Source organism: Calonectris borealis, chromosome 27 (assembly GCF_964195595.1).
Source record: "Calonectris borealis chromosome 27, bCalBor7.hap1.2, whole genome shotgun sequence".
Taxonomy (NCBI): Eukaryota; Metazoa; Chordata; class Aves; order Procellariiformes; family Procellariidae; genus Calonectris; species Calonectris borealis.
The window spans coordinates 6,009,064-6,029,813 of NC_134338.1; the positions used below are offsets into that span (position 1 = coordinate 6,009,064).

Consider the following 20,750-nt stretch of genomic DNA (forward strand, 5'->3'; position numbering starts at 1 on the left):
GCAATTATAGCGTGATCTCAATGTGGTTTTCATTACAGCATTAACAAAACATTTCTTATTTATGGGTCTTTCTTGCAGGCAGTTTCTCTAGCTCAGAGAGTGTTCCAGTGTCTTTCTACATTCCTATCTCCCCACAAAATGGGTTTGAAATAAAAACTTTGTTAGCAGAGTTGTCACAAGGAGTGGCATAAGAGGAGGAGTCAGCCAGGATGAACAGAGATTGTGTTTTAGTAGGCGGTGCAGAGAATTATGGAGCTATTTTGCCTTATCTGAGGTGACAAAGGGACAGTGGAAGTGCTCAGGCTCACAACGGCTCAGGGCTACCCATCTCGAGTGGGCTGAGGTACAGAGAACAGCCGCCTTAGCACAGCTGTTCTGAGGGAGTCTTATGTGAGAGCAGCCAGACTCCCACCCCCAATTTAGCTGTACTAGTCTAACAGACCAGAGTCTTCTCTCCTGCAGTAACAGAAGACAAGGTTAAAGTGTTTTCTGAGACTTACTTTAGTTGAACGCAAATCATAAATACAGGGATAACAGAAGGAAATTGTTAGTCTGTGATATATGGGAAGTTTGGCAAACAGCTTTTGCAGAATTTTCTGGACTAAAATATTGCTGATATTGCGAGCCCAACAATCAGCACTTGCGATATTGCGGTGGCAATTTGAAAATGTTGTGTTTTCTTAAACCCTTCTGTACGGGATCTTTGCAGTGAGTTTTCAGTATGCCAGTTGGTTCTTGGATGAACCATTAACCAAAGAAAAGGCTGCTAATTTTGGCTTGGTTATGTGGCTAAAAGAAAGTACTACGATCTGTCTTGGTCACCTTCTTTGGGTTTTTGTACGTCTATTTTATTGAGGTTTGCTCTTCTGTCTTAAAACATCATGCATATGTTGAGGCTTTTATTATTATGGTTGGCTTGCCAAAAGGTTACACCCTGCTAATGGCAAAAGAAACTGTTCACTAATGCTGGGAATAATAGATTTTACAGGCTACAGATAGTTGTTAAAAGGTGTAGCAATGCTGGGTAGCGAATTACAGGAATTTGAGCAGTAGTAGAAAGTACCTTGTTGAAAGGGCATCCACAGAAAACAGATGTATTTTTGTGAGATGTTTGACCCTTCTCCATTTCTGCACACTGCTCTGAATGGCTTACGCCTCAGGACTGACTAGTTTTAGTTGCCCGTGAGTGCAGTGTCCTGTGGAGGGTTTTATACAGTGAGAATCTTATTTTGCTTGATGGAGTGATTAGAGGTGCATAGGTAAAGAGCAAATTGTGCCCATTACTGTGGGCGGACTTTCTCAAAAGTGAGGCATTGCAATATTTCCTGAAGATGTCCAAGCTCTGCCCTTGGTTGGTGTCCGAGATGCGATCAAGGCCTGGGCATTCTTTCTATAAAATTGTCAAAGGAGGCAAAGGGATTTCTTCACGGTTACACAGCCGGCTAGCGGCCCAGCCGAGAACAGAAATCACTTCCTGGGCAGCAAAGTCAGCGACATCGAGTCGAGCGCTCCGCCCCCCGCCTTCCACAGCTCTTCCACTAGTACTGTCAGCTGAGAGGAGTCCAAACCACAAAATTCAGATTGTTGGCACGAGATCTAGAGTTTGGGAGCATTCGGGCCCGTCTCTTACTGCGCAGGAATACAGCAAGTTTTTTCTGTAGCAGTCGCGAAAAGCGGCGTTCTTTCAAATGCATCCTGCAGATACAGATGCAATAGCAGATGAGAAGTGTTGTTTTGTTTGGTTTCCCGATGTAAGTTTTCCAGGAAGGAGTCAGATGGCCAGAGTTATGCAAACCAAATGGATCTTCTTTTGTTTAGAGCAAAGGAAAATAGTCACTCATTTTTGTGGTGAAACACAAACATTCTCCAAACAAAATAATTTCTCCCTGTAGCCAGCCTGGCCAGCCATGAGTCCCCTCTTGGGACTCTGAGTCTGATAAACTTTCTAGAGAGGCATAGACTTTAATGCGAGTTGGGGGTGGGAAGGGAGAGAAAGAGAAACAAAAAGCTAATGAGATCTAAGTAAAAGGCCTTGCAAAATTAAGCCAGCTTTTGTTTTAGTGAATGCTGGCATGGAGAATTCCTTGGCCTTTGCTGCCAGTGTTAGCAAAGGAGAAAACAAGACATTGGCCTTCATTCTCTTGGCATGTGTGTGCTGAGACAATGTCATAAATTTATGGGAGTTAATGATACCTTCATAAATCAGGGTGAGAACAGAACTGTAGGGCCAGATTCGCCACCACTGTGCATCTGCCTTGCTTGTGCAAAGTGGGAAATGCTGCTGGTTTGATTTGGTAACTCCATTGCAAAACTGAGTGCCTGTATATGATGCAAGCTCACCATAAATCCAGTGCCTGTGCTGTAGGCGATAGGAAGTGAGGGATGTGCACTGTATCACTGCATTGCATGTTTTAAATGCCTGTTGTCTGTCCGCCTCGCTTTTAATGAGGAAGTAATCTTCTAGATAGTATGGGGCTAGCAAAGGAATACTCTGTGCTGAAAACATCTGCTCCTAATGTTTAGCGTAGTGGAAATGTTCGTATGTGTTCTTGCACTGAGGCTGTGGGAAAAGAGCGATAATGTGGTACTTTCCAGGCCAACAGCAGGAGCAGGGATCTAGAGAGATCACAGAAGCTTGAAGACTGCTTTCAGTAGGTGAGCCATGATGCAGAAGCGAAGCCTGTCTTTGAAAACCATATGGCTGGCTAAAATGTTTCACTTTCAGCTGTTTGCCTGTGTCAAACAGTCCTTAATAAAATAACTGCTGTGGGTAACCCAAAAATTCAAGTGTGTGTATGTAGGCATGGGACTTGCTGGAAGCTGGAAACATAAGGAGAACTTCAGGGAAGGCTACAACTTTTCATTACCATTTCATTTTTTTTAATGGAGTGTAAAAAATAAACATTTCCTAACCTGCTTGAGGAAATAATCTTTTATATTGCTGCCAAAGCAAAGAAATACATTGGTATGAAACAGGGATTATAATGTGTGATAGGAATTACTAGAGCAATATTACTGCTTTCTAAAATTTTGTATTCAGTGGAAACCTCTCTTTTAGGAATGTCTGGGAAAGAATGCTTGACTTCTGAATGAGGGGACAAGCTCTTGCAGTCTGTATCTCTTGTCTTTATGCCTCATCCACTGTAGTAAAATGCGCTGTGTGACCCTGCTTCTGAGTGAACCCTGCTGAGCTAACCACTGAGAATGGGGCCAGGATCACTAGTGCTCTGCTGCTGTTGCCCTAATCATTATTAGACACCATCCATGTGAACAAATTTATCTTGGCGGCTCAGTGAAGAAGGAACAAGGCTCACAGCTGATGCAGAAATTACTTTAGAGAAGGTTGCCACATTCTCTTTGGCTTGTGTCTCTTCATGGCTTTTCCTCTTCCCACTGGCACCTTAAGTGGAATTGTAACTTGCACGAGTTTCCTCAAAAACAAAAGACCAGACAGTCAGAATAGCTTAGATTGCTAAACGATTTGGTTAAACTTTTATCTTTGCTCCTTTCCATTCCCTGTCAGTGATGCACTGAATACTGTAACCTTGCTTTCACGTTGCCAGTGTTACGTGTACCCCGGAAAGTTAAGTGCACTATGCACTTGTGAAGAGACTTTGGATGGTTAGAGACCCCAGGTTTGCTGTCTGTGTTTGAAATAGCAAAGCAAGGTGGTGATGAATTGTACTCCTCTTTCAATACGGCCCCATAGAATGAAGGTCTCTTCCACCTTGCAGTATATAGAGATAAGATTCAAGATTTGGATTGAAGATGAGATTTGAAACCTACAGGTTTGAGAGGAGAAGGGGAAGGAATCTGTCAGGAGAGGAGGGGCTTTCAAACAGAATGAAAATTTTAACTGGAAAATTCTAGGAAGCTGGTAATATTTGGTAACAGCTCATTTCAGGTCTATAAGCATCTCTATAGAAGGCCCTAGAGATGGTTATAAGCACAGCTGGTAGAAAGCTTTCTGATGCAGTGACGTGCTTCTGGAAAATGCTGATTCAGCAGAATCAACCCCTTCTGCAGGAATGTGTGGTTTCCAGTCCAAAAAACAAAAACCACCCAGCCTGTCTGCCTGGTTTTCTGCCAACCTGCCCGATCTCTAGTCAGCTGGCAAGTGGGCTGGGAAGTTCCTTGGGATCCCCATCTCTCTGGTCACCAGAGAGATGGTGTAAAGTTCGGATGTAAGTCTACAACAAAAGAGTATTAGCTGATGTTCGTGTTTCCCAGGCAATTGCCTATTGATAATTTTTCTCACTCCACTTTTAAAACCATGGTATAATTTAGGTTGGAAGGTTTAATTTAGATTCAGACAAGTCTGCCTTGAAGTGCAAAGCTTTCCATAATATACAATTTTCTTAACCCAGCTATTTTGAATTATATCTGTTGCAACTCCATCTGGTCTCCTGTATAGAGTGGCTGTGATAACTTACTCTGACCATTCAAAAAGCTTTGTATCTTCAGTTTTGGTGCGGTTTGGATGTGTGGCGTGATAGACTTCAGCAGCATGGAGCAGCTGTAGGAATGGCGAGGGTGCTGCGTGCGACGTGGGTGACAGGCGGCGCGGGGCTTCCGATTGCCCTGAGGCATTCAGCTCCGCAGGGGCAGGTAGTCCTCAGCCCTTTTGTAGGAACGGTGGCACAAGGAGCTTTGTGGAATGGAGTTTCACAGTGGGCATGACAGAGAGCTGTGACAGTCTGAAAACAAGACAGTTTTCACGAGGGCTCTACAAAGAAATGAGGAAGGAGGGTCAGCTGCCACACTTCCCCATCTTTCTCAGGGGGTTAATGCTAAGTGTTGAATTCTTTTTTGTCCTGAGGTGCAGGGTATCTGCTGTTACCTTGTATTTACCCTGTAACTCCATGGGCTAAAAGCATGCCTATAGTTACCTTGGAACAACTGCTGTGCAGGAGCTTTTTATCCTTCATGCAGCATTTGATCTTGTTTATGTATCAAGAGTGAGGAAAAACATTATTTAAGCTTGGTCTTTAAGGCCTGTATTATGGACCAGGTAATAAATCCCAATATTTCTTTTTTCCAGATGAGAAGCCTTTTGTAGTGGAAGATACTTACTTACTCTGCCCAGCACCTGTGCTACGAGAAGTTGGCATGTATGTTTTTCCTACGTACTCAAATATTTATTTTGCCTGTGGGAAAATGAGTCTGCATCATCTCACTGTATTCTGTTGTTCTTACGTGCATCTAATTCTGACATTGTCTCTTGTGCTTGTTGGGTTAATTGGCAGGTGTGCATTGGAGCACAGGGGAGAGAGTGCACCAGCAGGGTGAATTAACCTGTGCAAAAGGCTATTCTGTGCATCAAGAGCCCAGGTTCCAGAGGATATTATCTAGTAGAGGATTGTGGACTATCTGGCCTGATTTGTTTCTTGTGGTTTTTTCCAGGGAAGCAGCTCTCCAAGTCAGTATGAACGATGGTCTGAGCTTCATCTCTAGCTCCGTCATCATCTCCAGCACACACTGTGTAAGTTTTGATGTGCCTAAAATGATTCAGTAGGATGGTGGTACTTAACAACAGATGTGGTGGTACTTAACAACAGATGTTTGTTACTGTGGTATTAGGGCTTCCAAGGCTGGGGTGCGAAGGACCTGTTTCATACTTTTGAAGGTGAGCTTGTGAGTGTGGTAACGTGACATTTTGTGTATCATGTGTCACCATAACGTGGCAAAGCTCTTGAGTCTTCAGTAAACACCCGAGACTCCGTATCTGCTGTGGGATGCAGACCAGAACAGGACTAGCAGCCAGTGGTCTGGAGGCGTCTGTGCCTGCTTGTCCACTGCGCAGTGGACAAGAAGCAAGTCTGCTGGCTTCGTTAGCTCGTCTGTTTCCTCTACAGCAATGGCGCTGCTCATTGTGAAAGGCATATGGCAGTTGTGATCACACCCTTTGTCTGGAAACCGGTATGGTTGCCAAAAAAATGTGGGGGTTTCTCCACTGAAGAAGCTGGCTTATAGCTGGTGTCCTTTGTTGCCAGTAGTGAATTGCTGCACTCAGTCTCTGGTGGAACCAGGCAAAAGACGATGAAATTCATAGTATTCATGGTATTTATAATTCATGGTATTGCTGAAGATGCTGCTTCTTCTAAGTAACGGCTGTTGGGAATAGAGCGTGAAATGACTTGCGCTGAAGGAGGTAGTGGAGGAATTCACTTTGAGTTCAGAACTTCATGCTTCAGTATATTCAGCTTTATTAATCTGTGGGAAGACCTATCTTCTGTATAGGGAATGGTTGAGGCGCTGCTTTACTTCTCCCATGTACTGACTTAAACCATTTTTTGGGAAACCAGAGTAGTCTCGCCAGAAAGACTTGAAAATCTGTCCACGGCCTGCTTTTATCCCTATCCAGTAAAGGCACATCATGTTTCTGTTCAGAATAAGTGAAAGGCTAAGTTGTATAACATCGGATTACCAGCAGTCTTTTGTGGCCCACAAAGGCTGATGCACAAGATGAGAAAAGTCTTTTGTGTCACTTGATCTCAATACTTATTCAACAAGGATAAGATTGTATGGAGAGACAGTTTTCAGAGCTTACATGAGGGGTTATATTCCAAAACTTACAAAGACCTCCTTATGCCTTAAAAGAAGGGAATTTTTTGGTTCAAGTTCTCTTTGCTCACTGTCAGCAAATTACAGGAATATTTTCCTATGTTTTGTTCATATGAGGCGAGACCTGGCAAAGAATTTTTAGAGAAAAATTATTCCTTCCTGATATGCTTTCTTCCGGGGATAGAATTATTGTTTCTAGGTTGTAGGAGATGAAATATCTGTTCCTTTTCTATCGTTTTAATAGCTGTAAGGAAACTTTCAAAAATGCCTATGCTTCATGGCAGCACCTATAACTCTGATGCCTCCAGACTGCGAAACTGGATTTGCATCGCAGCTAAGCAGCCAGAATTCAAACCCAGATCCTACTTCCAAACCTAAACGCAGCGACATTCAGTGGCCGCTTTGAAAATTATATCGCAGGCTTCACTAATCGAGGAAGCTTCTCCTGGGTAAACAGGCATTTTGTCATTGTAGTAGTGTTTATTTTTTTCAAGTTCTTTTTAAAAATGAAACTGTTTACTGAGACTACGGGCCTCTCTTTAATTAAGGTTACAAGGGCTCCAGTCCTGGAAATACCCATGTACAAAATGTGCACCAAATGACTTGTTTAATTGACTTCAGACCTGAAAGTTAGGTCTGTTTGAAGATCCACAGCCAAAGTGGAATAGTCAGAAAGCTGTGGAATGAAGCGATGGTAACAAGCAGGGAAAAAACTAAGGTTTTCTTCCCTGTGTGCAAACTAGCAATCAGTGCTTTGGGTTTCCTCTCTGTGCTGTGTTTCAGAAATGATCAGGTTTGGAAAGAGGTCTGGAGTGTTTTCTTCAAAAAGCTTCCCAGATGGCAATCGACAGTGACTTAACATGGCAGCCCCACACTCGCTTTGATGCAAATGCCTTGAACCCCAATCTCACTGCTCTGCAGAAATGGCTATTTAATGGGAGAAGGAACAAAGCGAGCAGCTTGACGGCCTGATAAGCTTTACCATTTCTTTATTTTCTTATGTAGCTCCACAACAAAACCTTCCTATGCGACATATAAATAATCAGCAAATATCCCATTTTCCCTATAAACAATGCCTGTCCTGTTCTATGAACTACCCATTTTCAAGGACTCTCTGGAGGTAATCCAGGGAAGAAAATTCAATTAAGAAGCATAGCTGAAGCAGACAGCTACATTCCCAGCAAGTAAAAGACCAAAAATGAACAGTCAGAAAAGTCAGTCAGACTTTGACTCCTAAGTTATGAATGCAGGTATTTGAAGATCAGGACAGATAGAGCCTAAATGCTGAACTATCTAATAAGCTTTTTTTATCACCCTGCTGGCAAAATTTTAGTGTAGGTTTTCATAGTAAGGAAATTGGGCCAGTTTCTCATAGGTTAATAGGGCAAAGCTATTTTATACTAGCCTAGGTCCCGACCTTTATTTAATATCTAAAGACTCCTAGGAACGAGGCAGCTAAGTAAATGTCAGTTTTATTGAGCAGTGAAAACTCTAAAAGAAGTTTAGAAGTCTTTTGATCTTAGACAGGTCACTTTTTGGAGAGAAACAAGGAATCAAAGCCTTTGCCTTTTCTAGAAGCGCATCGCGGCTTCACTGCTGTAACTCAGCAAGGCCTGACTCCTGCGATTGCCAGAAGCGAGGAGGGAAGAGCGCTTAGTACTCCTGTGCTCACATTGTGTTTTCTAACACCGAGTGCCAGCTGCTGAAAATGGGATACTGAGATTTTTTGCCTTGCCCAGTGCCGTCATTTTTGTGAGGTTGCCAGTTAAAAGTGCTTTTCGCAGACTATACTGCCTTCATATTCAAATACTGAATGCGTGGCAGAAAGTGTTCTGTGCACTTGTCCCCTTTAGGAAATGTCACAGTTTTGTGTCTCTGAATGCAATAATGCACATACGTCTCCAGTATAAACTGACTCCCTCTGGGAACAGACAGAGCTTTTACTTGAGCCCATATTGCCTAACTGAAGTAATTATTTGCACTTTTTCCCCTTGAGGTGTAAAATCTGCTACAGCACTTCAAGGGGGGAGAAAATGTGGGAAGGTTAGGAATGAAGGCATACGTAATGACCGACTTAATCTCCTTCTTAGTCTGAGAGACACTTAAATACATCTCACTTTCCAGCGTTAGGTGATACTACTTGTGAAATCTGTCAACACCAAATTAGACCTCACTGTTTGAACACTGGTTGGGGTTTGGGGTTTTTTTGTTTCGTTTAAAGGAGTCATACATACAGCTAAAACAGCCTTAGAAGCTTCTACCTATGCTTTCAAATCTGGGCACTTTGGAATCCACTTGCGTGGACTGCAGGTGGCCTTTGTGCTTTGAGGGACTTCTTGTATTCCCTAGCTTTCTGCTTCCTGAAATGTGGCAGGCTTCAAGGTTTGCAGCCCAAAAAAAAGTGCAAGGGGTGTCAGAAATTAAACTGCATGGGTTCCGTCGTATTCTGCCTTTTGCTTAATTGCTTGTGCTTTCCAGTATCAGAGTACAGGCATGACTGTATATGCTTTTATACCTCCTTTTCCGTGGGACTCAAGGAATTGCCGGTTTAGGTTCCCAAACTAAAATTGCCAGAACTGCTTAAATCTTGTTTTTTAAAGTGAGTCTCCAGGCTTTCTCGATACTTCACTGCAGTTCTCTGCTCTCTGTGAAAGGTAATTGATTTTTTCATTTAACAAAAGAAAACAGAAGAAGGTGTGGGAGAGACTTGTAAAGATGCTTTTGTGGCAGAGGATCTTTCAGCATTTCCATTTTAAAGTACATTTTGGGAAGACTTGCAGTCACATAAAAGTGATCTCGGCTGGATCAGGTGGAGCAAAATCTCCATTTAAAAAAGAATCAAAATTCTTCTCAGTTGACCCAGTTATTTTCAAGCCTGAGGTATGAAACAGTCCATAGGAGGTCTTTGGAGATTTGATTTTGTTTTCCTTCCTCGGGATTTTCAATATGAGTTTTTTGAGGCAAGAGAGTTGATTACACATGGGAGGCCCTTTTAAATCCCTTGTGTAAGTATCAGTCCGGAATTTGCTCAGGCACATTAGCCAACAAATGAAACTCCAAATGCAAGGTCTGTCTGATGCATAAAGAAGTATCAGTCAGAACAAAGCTTGACTCCTCGATCTCATGCCGGGGTGGCCTTTAGTTAAAGATGGAGTTGTCACTTTCTGGAGATGGTAAAAAGCATTGGCTGTGGAATTGCATGGGACTGCTCAGTTTTCAGAGTGCACCTCAAAGAAGAGTGAAAGAAAGAAAAAAGGTAGAACCAGGTTAATAGAGGAGATTTTTTTATTTTGGTGAATGCGACTTCCCTCTCCCACCCTCACGTGAGTTCCTCGGGAATAGTGCTTTTGTTGTGGTTTGTTACCACCTTGGCTTTTCTGCTGATTTTGGTGGCTCTAAAGTCTAATGGGAAACCTGGCTGGACAATGCCAGATGCCCTCAAGAAGATAAAGTATCGGAGCATATATCTGTCTGTCAGGAGTGGGAAATAAAGGCATGCTGGAGAGAGATCAGGGTATTGCACCCACTGCTTTGAGATTATAAAGCAAGCCTGCTCCAGTTAATCACATCCCCACAGGCGGTTAGGGGCTGCAGCATACACTCCCGCAGATTCCCAAGTGGTGCAGGGCAAGAAGAGGCATGTACTTCAGGGGGGAAGAACCTGGGAGGGCTGTGTCCTGCTCACCCTCGCAGGGTGCCTGCAGCAGCCCTGGAGAGCCGGGCTCAGTAGGCAGGGGCCCGTATGTCAGTAAGGAGCTCTGTGGACAAAAAGGGGTTTTGCTTGTTGGAGGAATGCAGTGATTTCCATTTATCTGTCAAAAATGGGCCAGACACAGGAGTTGTTGTGGTTGGGCAAAGCATTTGCTTTACTGAATTATGGAACACAGATGAAACCCTCTTGCTTAAGGCAGAATGATACTGCATGTAAATATCAAGCTTGCTTATGCCCTCTCTGTGGATGGCCAGTACTATTTTTCATTCAAAGGTTTTGCTGACTGCACACCCCAGACTGAGGATTACTGGCTGGCTTCTGGTAAAGCCACTAACAGAAGCAAGAGGGTAACACTGTGTAAATCAGGGGCTGCAGACAGAAGTTTAATCCTGCTCCCCACTAACTTACATATTACCCAGTTAAACTAAGACAGGGCTGTCCTGAGTGCAATTTAGGGTGTTATTTGGCCCGGGCTATGTCACCACTGGCAGCTACCCAACAGAACAGGGGAATGGCTGGAATGAGAGTGTTCTTAAGGTTTGGAGGCAGGGTGCTGTTTATATGCTTAGCTGGGGGATAAGATGCCAGCATCTCCAGTATGACAAAGCTCAGCTGGCTGGAAGTATTTGATGAATTTGTCTGTTGGCTTGCTTGTCTTGGAGAGTTACTGATTTATTTCTCTGAATTTGGTTTTTCAATATCTGTACCTTTTAAATAATGTTTTTCTTTCATTTGAAAGTTCCCCGTGGGGGAAAGAATCCTCTCTTCTATATAGAGGGCAATGAGGCTCTGTTGTTACTGCGTTACCTAAGCAAAAGAGAGCAAACCCATGCAGGGACATCCAGGTGACCTCTGCTGCTGGCAGAAGGTGCTAAATGGCAGCCCTGAGTACTGAAGCCTGCAAAGGCCAGGCATACGTAGGGGCAAGGCATTGCTTCTAAAGAAATGTCCTTAAGGCTGTGGCATCACACTGGCTCAGAAAGAAGCTGGGCTTGTTCCTCTGTGTTCTGCTGGACAAGGTAATCTCTTCTCTATAGAATCCAATGTGGATTTAAATCCTTTCCTCTCTCCAACCCTTGGAATCAGTTGTGACTGCTTGGACTGAGCTTTCAGGAGGAGACTAACCTTGAAAGCATTCTTTGAGGCTTGTGGATGTATTCTGGGCACCTGTTTAGCAACTGGGTCCTCCAGTTCTGAGTGTCAAGGAGCTATTTTGGTTATAAATACTGTTTAGTTGTCAGAACTTGCTACTATCTGTCTCTGTTGCTTGACTCAAATTAGACAGAGGCCCTTTCTGGGGGGCGAGACAACCCCACCCCACCCACCTTCTGCTGATATTCTTTCTTGGCCTTTGTACTGCAGTCACATTTACGGATCTGACTGGCTCCAGGTGCTGTGTAACCACAGAAGACAAAGACAGATCTTGCCTCCAAATTGCTACTGTCAAACTCCTTGCAGCAAGGCTATTTGCTTCAAATGGTACAATGCTCTTGCTCTCAGCTTTCCAGCACCTCAAAAAGGCATCATCTCCCAGGGTGGGCTGGACTGTCGTCTTTGCAGGTAAATGAGGTGCCTTTGTTCTCCCTTGCAGAGTCTCTGTGCTGTGTATGCTAGCAGAGGCCAAAAGTGCCCGGTAATTGAACAAAGCTGTCAGTGATTACAGTAAGAGCTTCAGAAACAATTGGACACATTTAGGTGTGACTTTACAGTACATGAACAGTATATTTTCACATACCATGAAAGACTGAATGCCATGATCGGTTTCCTCTCTCTTAGCTTTTAATACTAGAATTTTTTTGACGTGCCTGTATTTAGAAAAGAGACGTTAAGGCAGAAAATAAAGATTAATGTAGCCTCCAGTCCCAGTCTGGAAGTTGACAACTTAGATTGCTAAAGGTGTTATCGTGTGGTTGCACGCTTTTTACCTTTTATCTGACAGACCAGAATATCTTCATTGGGTGGCAGATAATTAATGATGAGAGTTTAAAAAGTAGTTTCATTCTACTGCTGATGTCAGTGGACCTTTGATAGTTGAAAGCACCAAGAACCATAGTTTACTCTGTTAAACATAAAAAAACCCGTCTTGCGACAGCAGTAGTATAAGGCGTAGGACCACAAATGCAATGGGAACTCAGCTTCCATTAGTGCTAAGACTTTAAAAAAAAAAAAATTTCTTCTTCCTCAGCTATTAGTCTCAGCATACCACCAATTTCATATGCAAAGTTGCCCCACATCAGGCTTTAGTGGTATGAATGCAGTGTGCATTGCTTTCATTTGCACCTCTTAATGCTTGGGGAGTGTATGCTGCAGTGGTTTTCCCACTGCTTGAAAAAGAATTAGCAAGTAATGGCTGGTGGAGTTGGGAAGCTCTTAAAAAGGGATTTACTCCTGTTTGCGTGTCAGGAGTTTGAAGAACTGAAAGAGGGAGAAAGTATTAAATGCTGCTTTATGAATGTGTACGCGTGCAGACGTGCACAGAGCAGGTTGTGCACCAAGCATTGTCAGGAAAGGGAATGTACAATAGAGGAAATAATTTACAAGGCAGGGTTAGGGGCAGGAAATCAGTCCTACTCTGCTGACTGGAGGGCTGCTGCCAAGTTCTTCAGCGCAAAAAGAGAGCATCTCGGAGAGAAGCCAGGATGGGAATTAAAATAAGTCTTTGTTCATTTTCTAAAATGCTCTCAGAAGAGGAAAAAGCACTAATGACCTCTTGCGCTAGTAACTCTCAGGCTCAAACCTGGAAGGGAGGTGAAAATTGCAGGGCTGTGGTGAGAGTGTAAAACAGGTCTTCCTGGGCAGCTCTCGATTGGAAGAGCGAGGAGTAGCACTAGGGGATATTCCTGTACTCCCTGTATCGCCTAGTGAGAAACACATGATGCTTCTTTGCAAGAAGGCGAGACAATGGAGGTACCCGCAGGTGGGCTGGGAGAACGTGGCTGTGGCAGGATATTAGCCTTGCCTTAGACTAGCATTGATTGAAACTCATTTTTATTTGCCGTGTGTATCCAGTTCATAATGCATGTCTTCCCATGTCGCACCCTGTTCCTTCAGGAGGAGGGATAGGGGAATTATGCTTGTAAAAAGGAGCGCCTTTCAGCTGAAAAGGGACACGATGGGTTAGGGCAGTTTGGGGAAGCGACTGCGTTTGGGAGGCGTATGCAAAGCCTAAACTGGGCTTGCCCTCGTAAGCCAGGATCCTATCCAGTGCCAGAAGGTACCAGCCCCTCCTTACCTGAGATGCTGGTGCTCCAAAACCGCCCTTGGATGGGAAGATCTCAAGGTGGTTAAGTGCACTGCCGCGCAGCTAGCCCTGGGTAGGATTTCAGATTTTGGAAACCAGAGGAGAGCTGCTGGGTAGCAGTTGGGCCAAGCCAGTCCTTGGTGGTGGCAAAGGGGCTTCTTGAAACTATATGTGAGGAAGTGAATGGATGCACCTGACAGCAGTTTGGGGTAAGAGAAGGTCTTGCATATGCAGATCAGAGAACTGGTGGTCTTGTAATGAAGCAGTTATCTTGGTGGCAACCGTTAATAAATGGGTTGGGGTGACTGGTGAGGTGACAGGTGGGGAACAGGCCTACCATTCTGGAAAGAAATAGTCCCTCTGGTGTCACATTTCCAGTTGCAAGGATGCAGGAGCCACTGAAGTCAGCTAAAAGGGAGAACTCGGTCTCTTAACCTCAACAGGTTTTGCATTTGACAAAAGGAGGCGGGTACTGGCACAGCTTTACTACATCTAGGTATTCCGGTTTTCTTCCTGTGGCTGTTTGAAAGACTGAAGGAATTTGCACCTTTGAGTTAAACAGTAGTGGATGGATTTGATCCATCCAAAGAAGGAGAAAGAAGTTAGAAAACCAAGAAAGCACTGCAGGCTTGTAGTAAAAACTAATGATGCTCTTCACTGAAGGTTTTTTTTTATTCAAAAGGAATGTAATTCAGTGCTGAAGTAGGTTTTTTTCAGTTGTGACTTTGTTCTGAGCTGCACAATTAAAGCTCTGCTAGTTATCAGTGTTCCTAAGTCTGCAGGCAATTAAAGTGCATTCACTATTGTATCAATGGAGGCTTTATGAAACTGCAGAGTAAATTTAATGAGCGCTTTCCTAGGCCCTTGACCTGTATATTATTAGTTGAGGTATTGCACTGTGGGAACTCCAGGGCATACATTTTCAGGTTTGTTTCTAAAAGAAATTGCTTTTAAATGCTTTATGCTGCAAATATAATAGGCAGGGAATGTTTTTGCTAACACAGGTCACCCTGAGAGTTAAATGTGCAGAGATTATTTCACTCTACTGTTGCTACATGGGCTGTTTTATAATACCCTTAAGTGTGGTAGGCATATTACAAACAGCATGGTCGTATGGTTTGGAAAGTAGAGATTCACAAAAGAGACCAATAAATTGGGGGTGGGGGCAGAATCACAGAATGGAAGTTTGGAAATGTTTTAATTTGGAAACATCAAAATGGTTTGTGGATATGCAGACTGTTTTTCTGTGACAGTGCTGAAATTAACTCCAAAATACGTGCCATAATCTCCACACGCATGTACACCTCTAATAGTGAAATCCCATTTAACATTTAAGTTGAAACAGAGCACTTTGAAACAGTGCGTTCGAAACAAAATGTTTTATTTTATTGAAATATTTTTCTGTTGAAAATGTGATTTCCATTTAAACTGAGTTTCAGAAGGAAACTTATCCCAAACACGTCTTGTTCTGTGGGTTCAGGTCATGCTGGCATGCTCTTAACCTTGTCAGACTCATGGCAAGCCGCTTGTAATGGCCTGTGAGCAACTTCTCCTGTTCAGCTTGGGGGGGTACGTGAGTGTTAGCTCAAGGAAGGTGCTCCTGAGATTTTTTTTTTTGTTTTTTAAATGCTGCAAATCTCATAGACATGCACAGAGGCAAGACATTCCAGAGCTGTAGCATGCTGTTTTCCTTCCTTTCCTGCCTCGCAAAGAAGTAAACCCAAATCAAGCCATAAATGGTTGCTGTTATGACAAAGTCTAATTCCACAGAATTTTGTCTGCCGTTATTCCAGTTGCTCTTCACCTCCTGACATGGATTCCACATACTTCTTGTAAAGGACTGCCTTCAGGCACAGATGGAAACAAAATAACTGCTTAGGTTTCACCTCAAAGGTTTTGTTGTTTAGCTACAAGTGTTGGGGGACAAGAGGTGGCTGTTTCAGAGTAGGAGCTCCTCAGCACGTCCTCAGTCAAAACAGAAACATCTACAACCAAATATGCGCTGTCAGGGGGAGCACTCAAGCTGCTGGCATTATTTCAGTGCAAGCGTGTGTGCAGATTGAACCTAGAAAGAGCACTCAAGGCCTCTGCCTTTGTGCTAGCTGATTTCAGGCCCGTGATGTCCCAGCCACAAAGCCAAGGCTCGCACATTCACCTCCAGGACAAAATCTGAGGCCTGACCAGATGCTGTGACCTTTGCCTGTAGCTGTAGGGTGTGATTATTAAGATGCTCATCTGTAGTTAGAGTGCTGAAAGCTTGCAGCTAAGAGGCCCTGCTCCCTTTGATCTTTGCTGCGTCCTGCAGCGAGGCTGTCAAAGTTGTGACACCTGAATTTTGACCATTAACAGGTAATGGCATGACTAGTAGAGGCCTGAGCAGATGTTCAGTGGCATGAAAACTTACCAGTATTTTTAGCCTTTGGTTCAGCATAGGTCTCTTGGCGATGAAGTTCAGGGGTCAGGAGCTTTGTATCAGAAACAGTAACAGAATTGGGAGCGTTTTACCAAACCAGATGGGATGTCCCAGGGAGCTAGAAAACCCAAGAGGAGGGCAAAGGCCTCTGGACCTCAACACCTCTGAATTGGGGAGCTGCCTGTCATCTGAAGACTGATGAATCCCAGTACTGATGGAGAGTATGTAGAATTGAAGAGGGAAAGCTCATCAGTCCGCAGGGTTTTGTGATGTTGTGTTTTTTCATCAGTTATCCCACCAGACGCTATTGTATTCAGTGCAGGATCCCAGATGCAGTGCCTTACGGGGGAGGCCCTGGCCTGGGACTGGACAAACTTGAATTCTACTGTTAGTTCTGCCATATCTGCCTTTCAGAAGTCTTGCTAACACTTCTGTTTAGCTGGAAACTTTTAAGTATTTCTTCTGAAGGAAAAGTTCAACTTGTTTTCATAAGCATAAACACAGCAATTGGGGATTAGAGAATTGTTTTCCCTGATGAAAGATGTTTCCTTGTAACAGAGGGAGTAATGATTACTCCTCTTGCCCACCGTGTGTTTGCCTGCTCTGTTAGGAGTGTGAACTCTTCAGGACAAGCGTTGTCTCTTGCTCTGGGTTTATACAGCATGTGGTGAAGTGAGGCTTCACTGGTGTTTATACTGGACTATAAAGCAAATAAGGTAGGATGCTGGAAAAGTCTTTTGTAAGCGGGCTCTCATCTCTTTTCAGCTCTGAAAGGAGAGGAGGGAAAGAGATCGTTGCCAGAGGGGCATCTCATTTCACAGCACAGTAAACTTGGAAAAAAGGAACTGGGAACACCTATGCTGGGGGATCTAGAACAAGTGTTTCTTGCTCGCATCCCCTGCTGAGCTTGGCTCCCATTCAAGCAGCTTCACATAGACGCTGATCAAAGAGGCTAGCATTGCAGAACAGTGTGTTCAGTGAGCTTTCATTTCCTTTTAGAAATTAGGCCAGATTGTTTCTGTTATATTAAAAAAAAAAAAAATTCCTGTGTGTGATAAAATAAATGATAGACATCAGTTTCTATTGCTGTGATGGGGGAGTCCCCAAGAGAGTTGGGCAGAAATGGAGAATGTTTCTTTCACAATAAAAGCTGCCTGAGTCTCTCTAGTGTGAAAAGGCAGGGTCATCCTTTGTCTTCCCCTCCCCTCTTGAGTAAAGGACATTAAAACTGTTTCTCCTTTCTCTCTAGGGAGAAAACCTCTGTCAGATTTTGGATGCTTATTCAAAACTGTAGTCAAGATTTTCATAAAGCTTTTTAAAAGCACTTCATTCTTTTCCTACTAACACCTCTGAAGGCTTTCAACATGATATTGGTCTTCCTGCTTGGAAAATGTGAAAAAGGTCTGGGATACAGGAGACATCACATCTTCCCTGTCTCTGGAATGACATCAACCACGTTTCTCCTCTTTGTAAAGCACCTAAGGTTTAGCAGTGATAAGTGTTATTTAAGTTGTTATTACCGTGGAGTCACTCTGAAGTGAGACTTGGTTGTTTGGCTGCCTTCACGCTGCGGTTCCCAATTCTTGGTAGCAGTGCAGCTGTTCCTGCACTCCTAGCCCTGAAGCAGTAACGATGGCAGCTTCCAGCCTGCCCTGGAGGTGCCATCACGGGGCTGCATGACAGCCTTGGGTCCTCTGCTGCAGTTAACAGCTGGAAAGGCTCCCAGAAGCTCTTCTGCACAGCACAGGGGACTGATAGACTGCCTGTAGTCCTGAGAGCAGCTAGCTGATAGGGCGCATCACTCTTGTTTGCTGGAGTAGTGAGTGCAGAACCAGATTAAACAGAGTATTTAGGCTTCTTGGTTTGCAGTGAAGTCTGTAGGAGTTAGGACTAAATACTTTTACTGAACCCAGCCTTCAAGGCCCACTAAAGCCGAGCGCTTGATGCATGTATTTAACAGAAGTCCATCCCTCTTAGGCACATCATGAAGTCAGCACATTTAAACACATGCCTAAAGTTAAATCCATTTACTGCTGTGGTAACAAGCATGCATGCTACCCACCTCCCTCTCCCTATAAATCAACAGTGCATTAATTCGTCAGCCACAGTACATGAGTGCATTTATTAGATGCACCTAGTACTTCATTCATCACTCCTGAACATCAGTAGTCAAAGCGCTTTGGGGTTGTTATTCCAGGTTACTTTTCTGGAATGGCTAATGTATGCTGCAAATGCCAGTGCAGTGAAGTGAGAAACTAGGAAATAAAATCTTAAACAAAACTAAGAAGATTGGGGGGAAAAAACCCCAAACCAAAACCTAACACAACAAAAAATGCCCATCTGGTGCATAGTAGCATTTTTTGGAAAACCCTCAGAAGTAAGCCATAGTTCCATTGAAATGCCAATGGACTGATTTGTGTTTGCTTAGGAACTGATTTATGTTTGTTTCTGTGTTAGAAGCATCGAGGATGTCTAAGATGAAATAGGAGGCTTAAAATCACAGATTCTGTCTTAGCTGTGTGTCTCTGCACGATTGCATACATACTTCCTGGGGCAAAATTTTAGGAGCTTGGTCTTAGGCAGCAATCTCGGTAGGCAATAGCAAAAGAACTCCGGAGGATGAGGCATTTCCTCCATCACTGGAGTGGTCATCCCTGTTTCCTGACTGTTAAAGGAATGCACGTGCACCTGGTTTGTACTAACCTTTTTGTTAGACAGGATCTTCCCAGGGATTGCGTGCATGCCTTAAAGGAGTGTGTTTCTTTCTAGGGCAGCACGTATCTGAGTGTTTGTGGGTAGATTTAAGGAAATAGCCCGTGCCATTTGCTGGATCAGACTTTGCCATCCCTCCCCTCTTCTCTTCAGGAGTACCTACACTCCAAGAGGTGGGCCACGTTTCTGTCTTGCGACAAAAGGATTACCCCAGTCACAGTCTGGCTTCTCACAGCCCATAACAGTTCCACAATAACTGCTGAGGGAAAGCATACATATATATATACACACACACACCCCCCCCCATGTATGAGGAAATGCCTCTAATGTGTCCTGCTTCAGACTTCTTGATATCTTTGTATTTCACAGTATCTTCCAGAGGTTGTTTTCCATTGTACTTCAACTGCCAGCAATACTTGTAGCATTTTCTTGGCCTTGTTGGACTCTGGCAGGGAAAAGGAGGCTTCAAGGCACAGCTGCCTTGTTTTCTCTACCAGCTTATTTGTTTCAAAGTCTACACGGTAGAGTTTTAACATGTCAAACGTGTAGCACGTTGAAAGGTCATTTAAAAAGCCTGCTCTTTTTCATATTACTGTTTCTTGATACAATAGCAAGGCATTTCAAAACAATGACTCCAGGCATAGTCTAGGTCTTCAACAGTTGTCAAGAAGCAAGTTGCCAATGTTCTACACTTAGCATCCTGACGGATACCTTAGTCGTCTGGCTTTTCTCAGCCATTCAGGTGTAATGGAGTTTTAGGCTGTTGATCTCACTATGGGTACCACAGTTTTATCTCAGTATAAGTAGTCAAAATGAATCCCTATGGGAAAATCGTACTGATTTCAGATAACCATGTGTACTTAGGGGCTAGCCATGGCTTGTCTCCATAGATTTTTTTTTTTTTTAATGGGAAATTCACTAGTTTAGAGTTAAAATTCTCTTTTTTGTCTTTAAAATGAACGTTGTTTTCTCGGTCTGAATTGACAGCCTTTATTCAATACGTGTTAAACACAGCTCATTGAAATATTCCATGGTTCAGTGTTTCCATGAGCATTTGTATTGTTCTTCCAAATTTTGATTAAAAAAAGTAATGGAATGAAAACAGACATTTCAAATACTTCAGCCCTTTTTAACCAGCTATAAGACTGGGAGAAAGATTTCAAAATGTCAGTGGAACTTTTGCAAACTATTTTAGCAGGCATATTTTCCTCCTTCTTTATTATTCAGCTTGGATAAGTGGCAGCTTCTATCTAAGCATAGTCCTAGCTGTATAAAAACCATAGATATTACACAGAACGATAGCTAAATTCTAGCAGAAACTGACGAAATGAAGATAAAACAAACCAAAAGCAGAATTCAGGCCACTTTGGATGATTATAGTAGGATTTATTGTGTATATATGCTTTGTCCTGGTCTGAGTTGCTAGGGTTTCCTCAAAGCCTAGTTTACAGCAGTGACAGCACAGTCAGAGCAGATGAAAGTAGGATTTGCAGTTCCTGATTAAGGGTCTCAGTTTGACACTTTGTAGCTATGGCTGAGCCCAGAAAATTCAGTTCATATTTGTCTGGTATATGTTGATGTTTGTTCAGATACAAGAAAAGGAATTAATCCAACCAGGATTTTTTTTGGGGGGGTGGTGTTCTGTGTTTGATATCGGAAGCAGACTTACTCCTGCAGATTTGCCAGGCAACACTGGCTTTAGCGAGAGGCATTACCTGAGCGAGAAACGTAAGATTTGGCAAATCAAAACCTTTCAAGTCCTCCGGACTGTTTTGCTGCTGTGATACACAGAATACCAGCTGGCCACATCAGCTGCCTTGCAGAGAAATAGATGTAATGTAAATTGGTCTTTACAGATTGTTTTTTTTGGGAAAAAACAGTAAAAAAAAAAAAAAAATCTGTTTTTTTAAAAAAAAAAATTTTAAAATCCCTGGAACAAAACAGTTAAAAGGCCACTTTAATTTGCTTTGTATTTTTACAAATTGATTTTAGAGTATTCTTAATGACAAAATATTTGTTTCAATATAGGGGCAAAAGAGGCAGACAACAATTAGACATAAAAAGCCTTATTTCTTCTACAATTTCATGGCAGCCAAGAGTCAGGGTCA

The 20,750-nt window shown here is 43.1% G+C and overlaps 1 protein-coding gene across 1 annotated transcript in view; it reads left to right on the forward strand.

The window, feature by feature from the left end:
• The window catches only part of ANTXR1 (ANTXR cell adhesion molecule 1), a 107,863-nt gene that overhangs the window by 36,745 nt on the left and 50,368 nt on the right, over positions 1-20,750 (forward strand). Inside the window, exons 11-12 of the mRNA XM_075174666.1 lie at positions 5,042-5,111; positions 5,404-5,482. Of these exons, the coding sequence (XP_075030767.1) occupies positions 5,042-5,111; positions 5,404-5,482 (149 nt within the window). The remainder of the gene's footprint in view (positions 1-5,041; positions 5,112-5,403; positions 5,483-20,750) is intronic.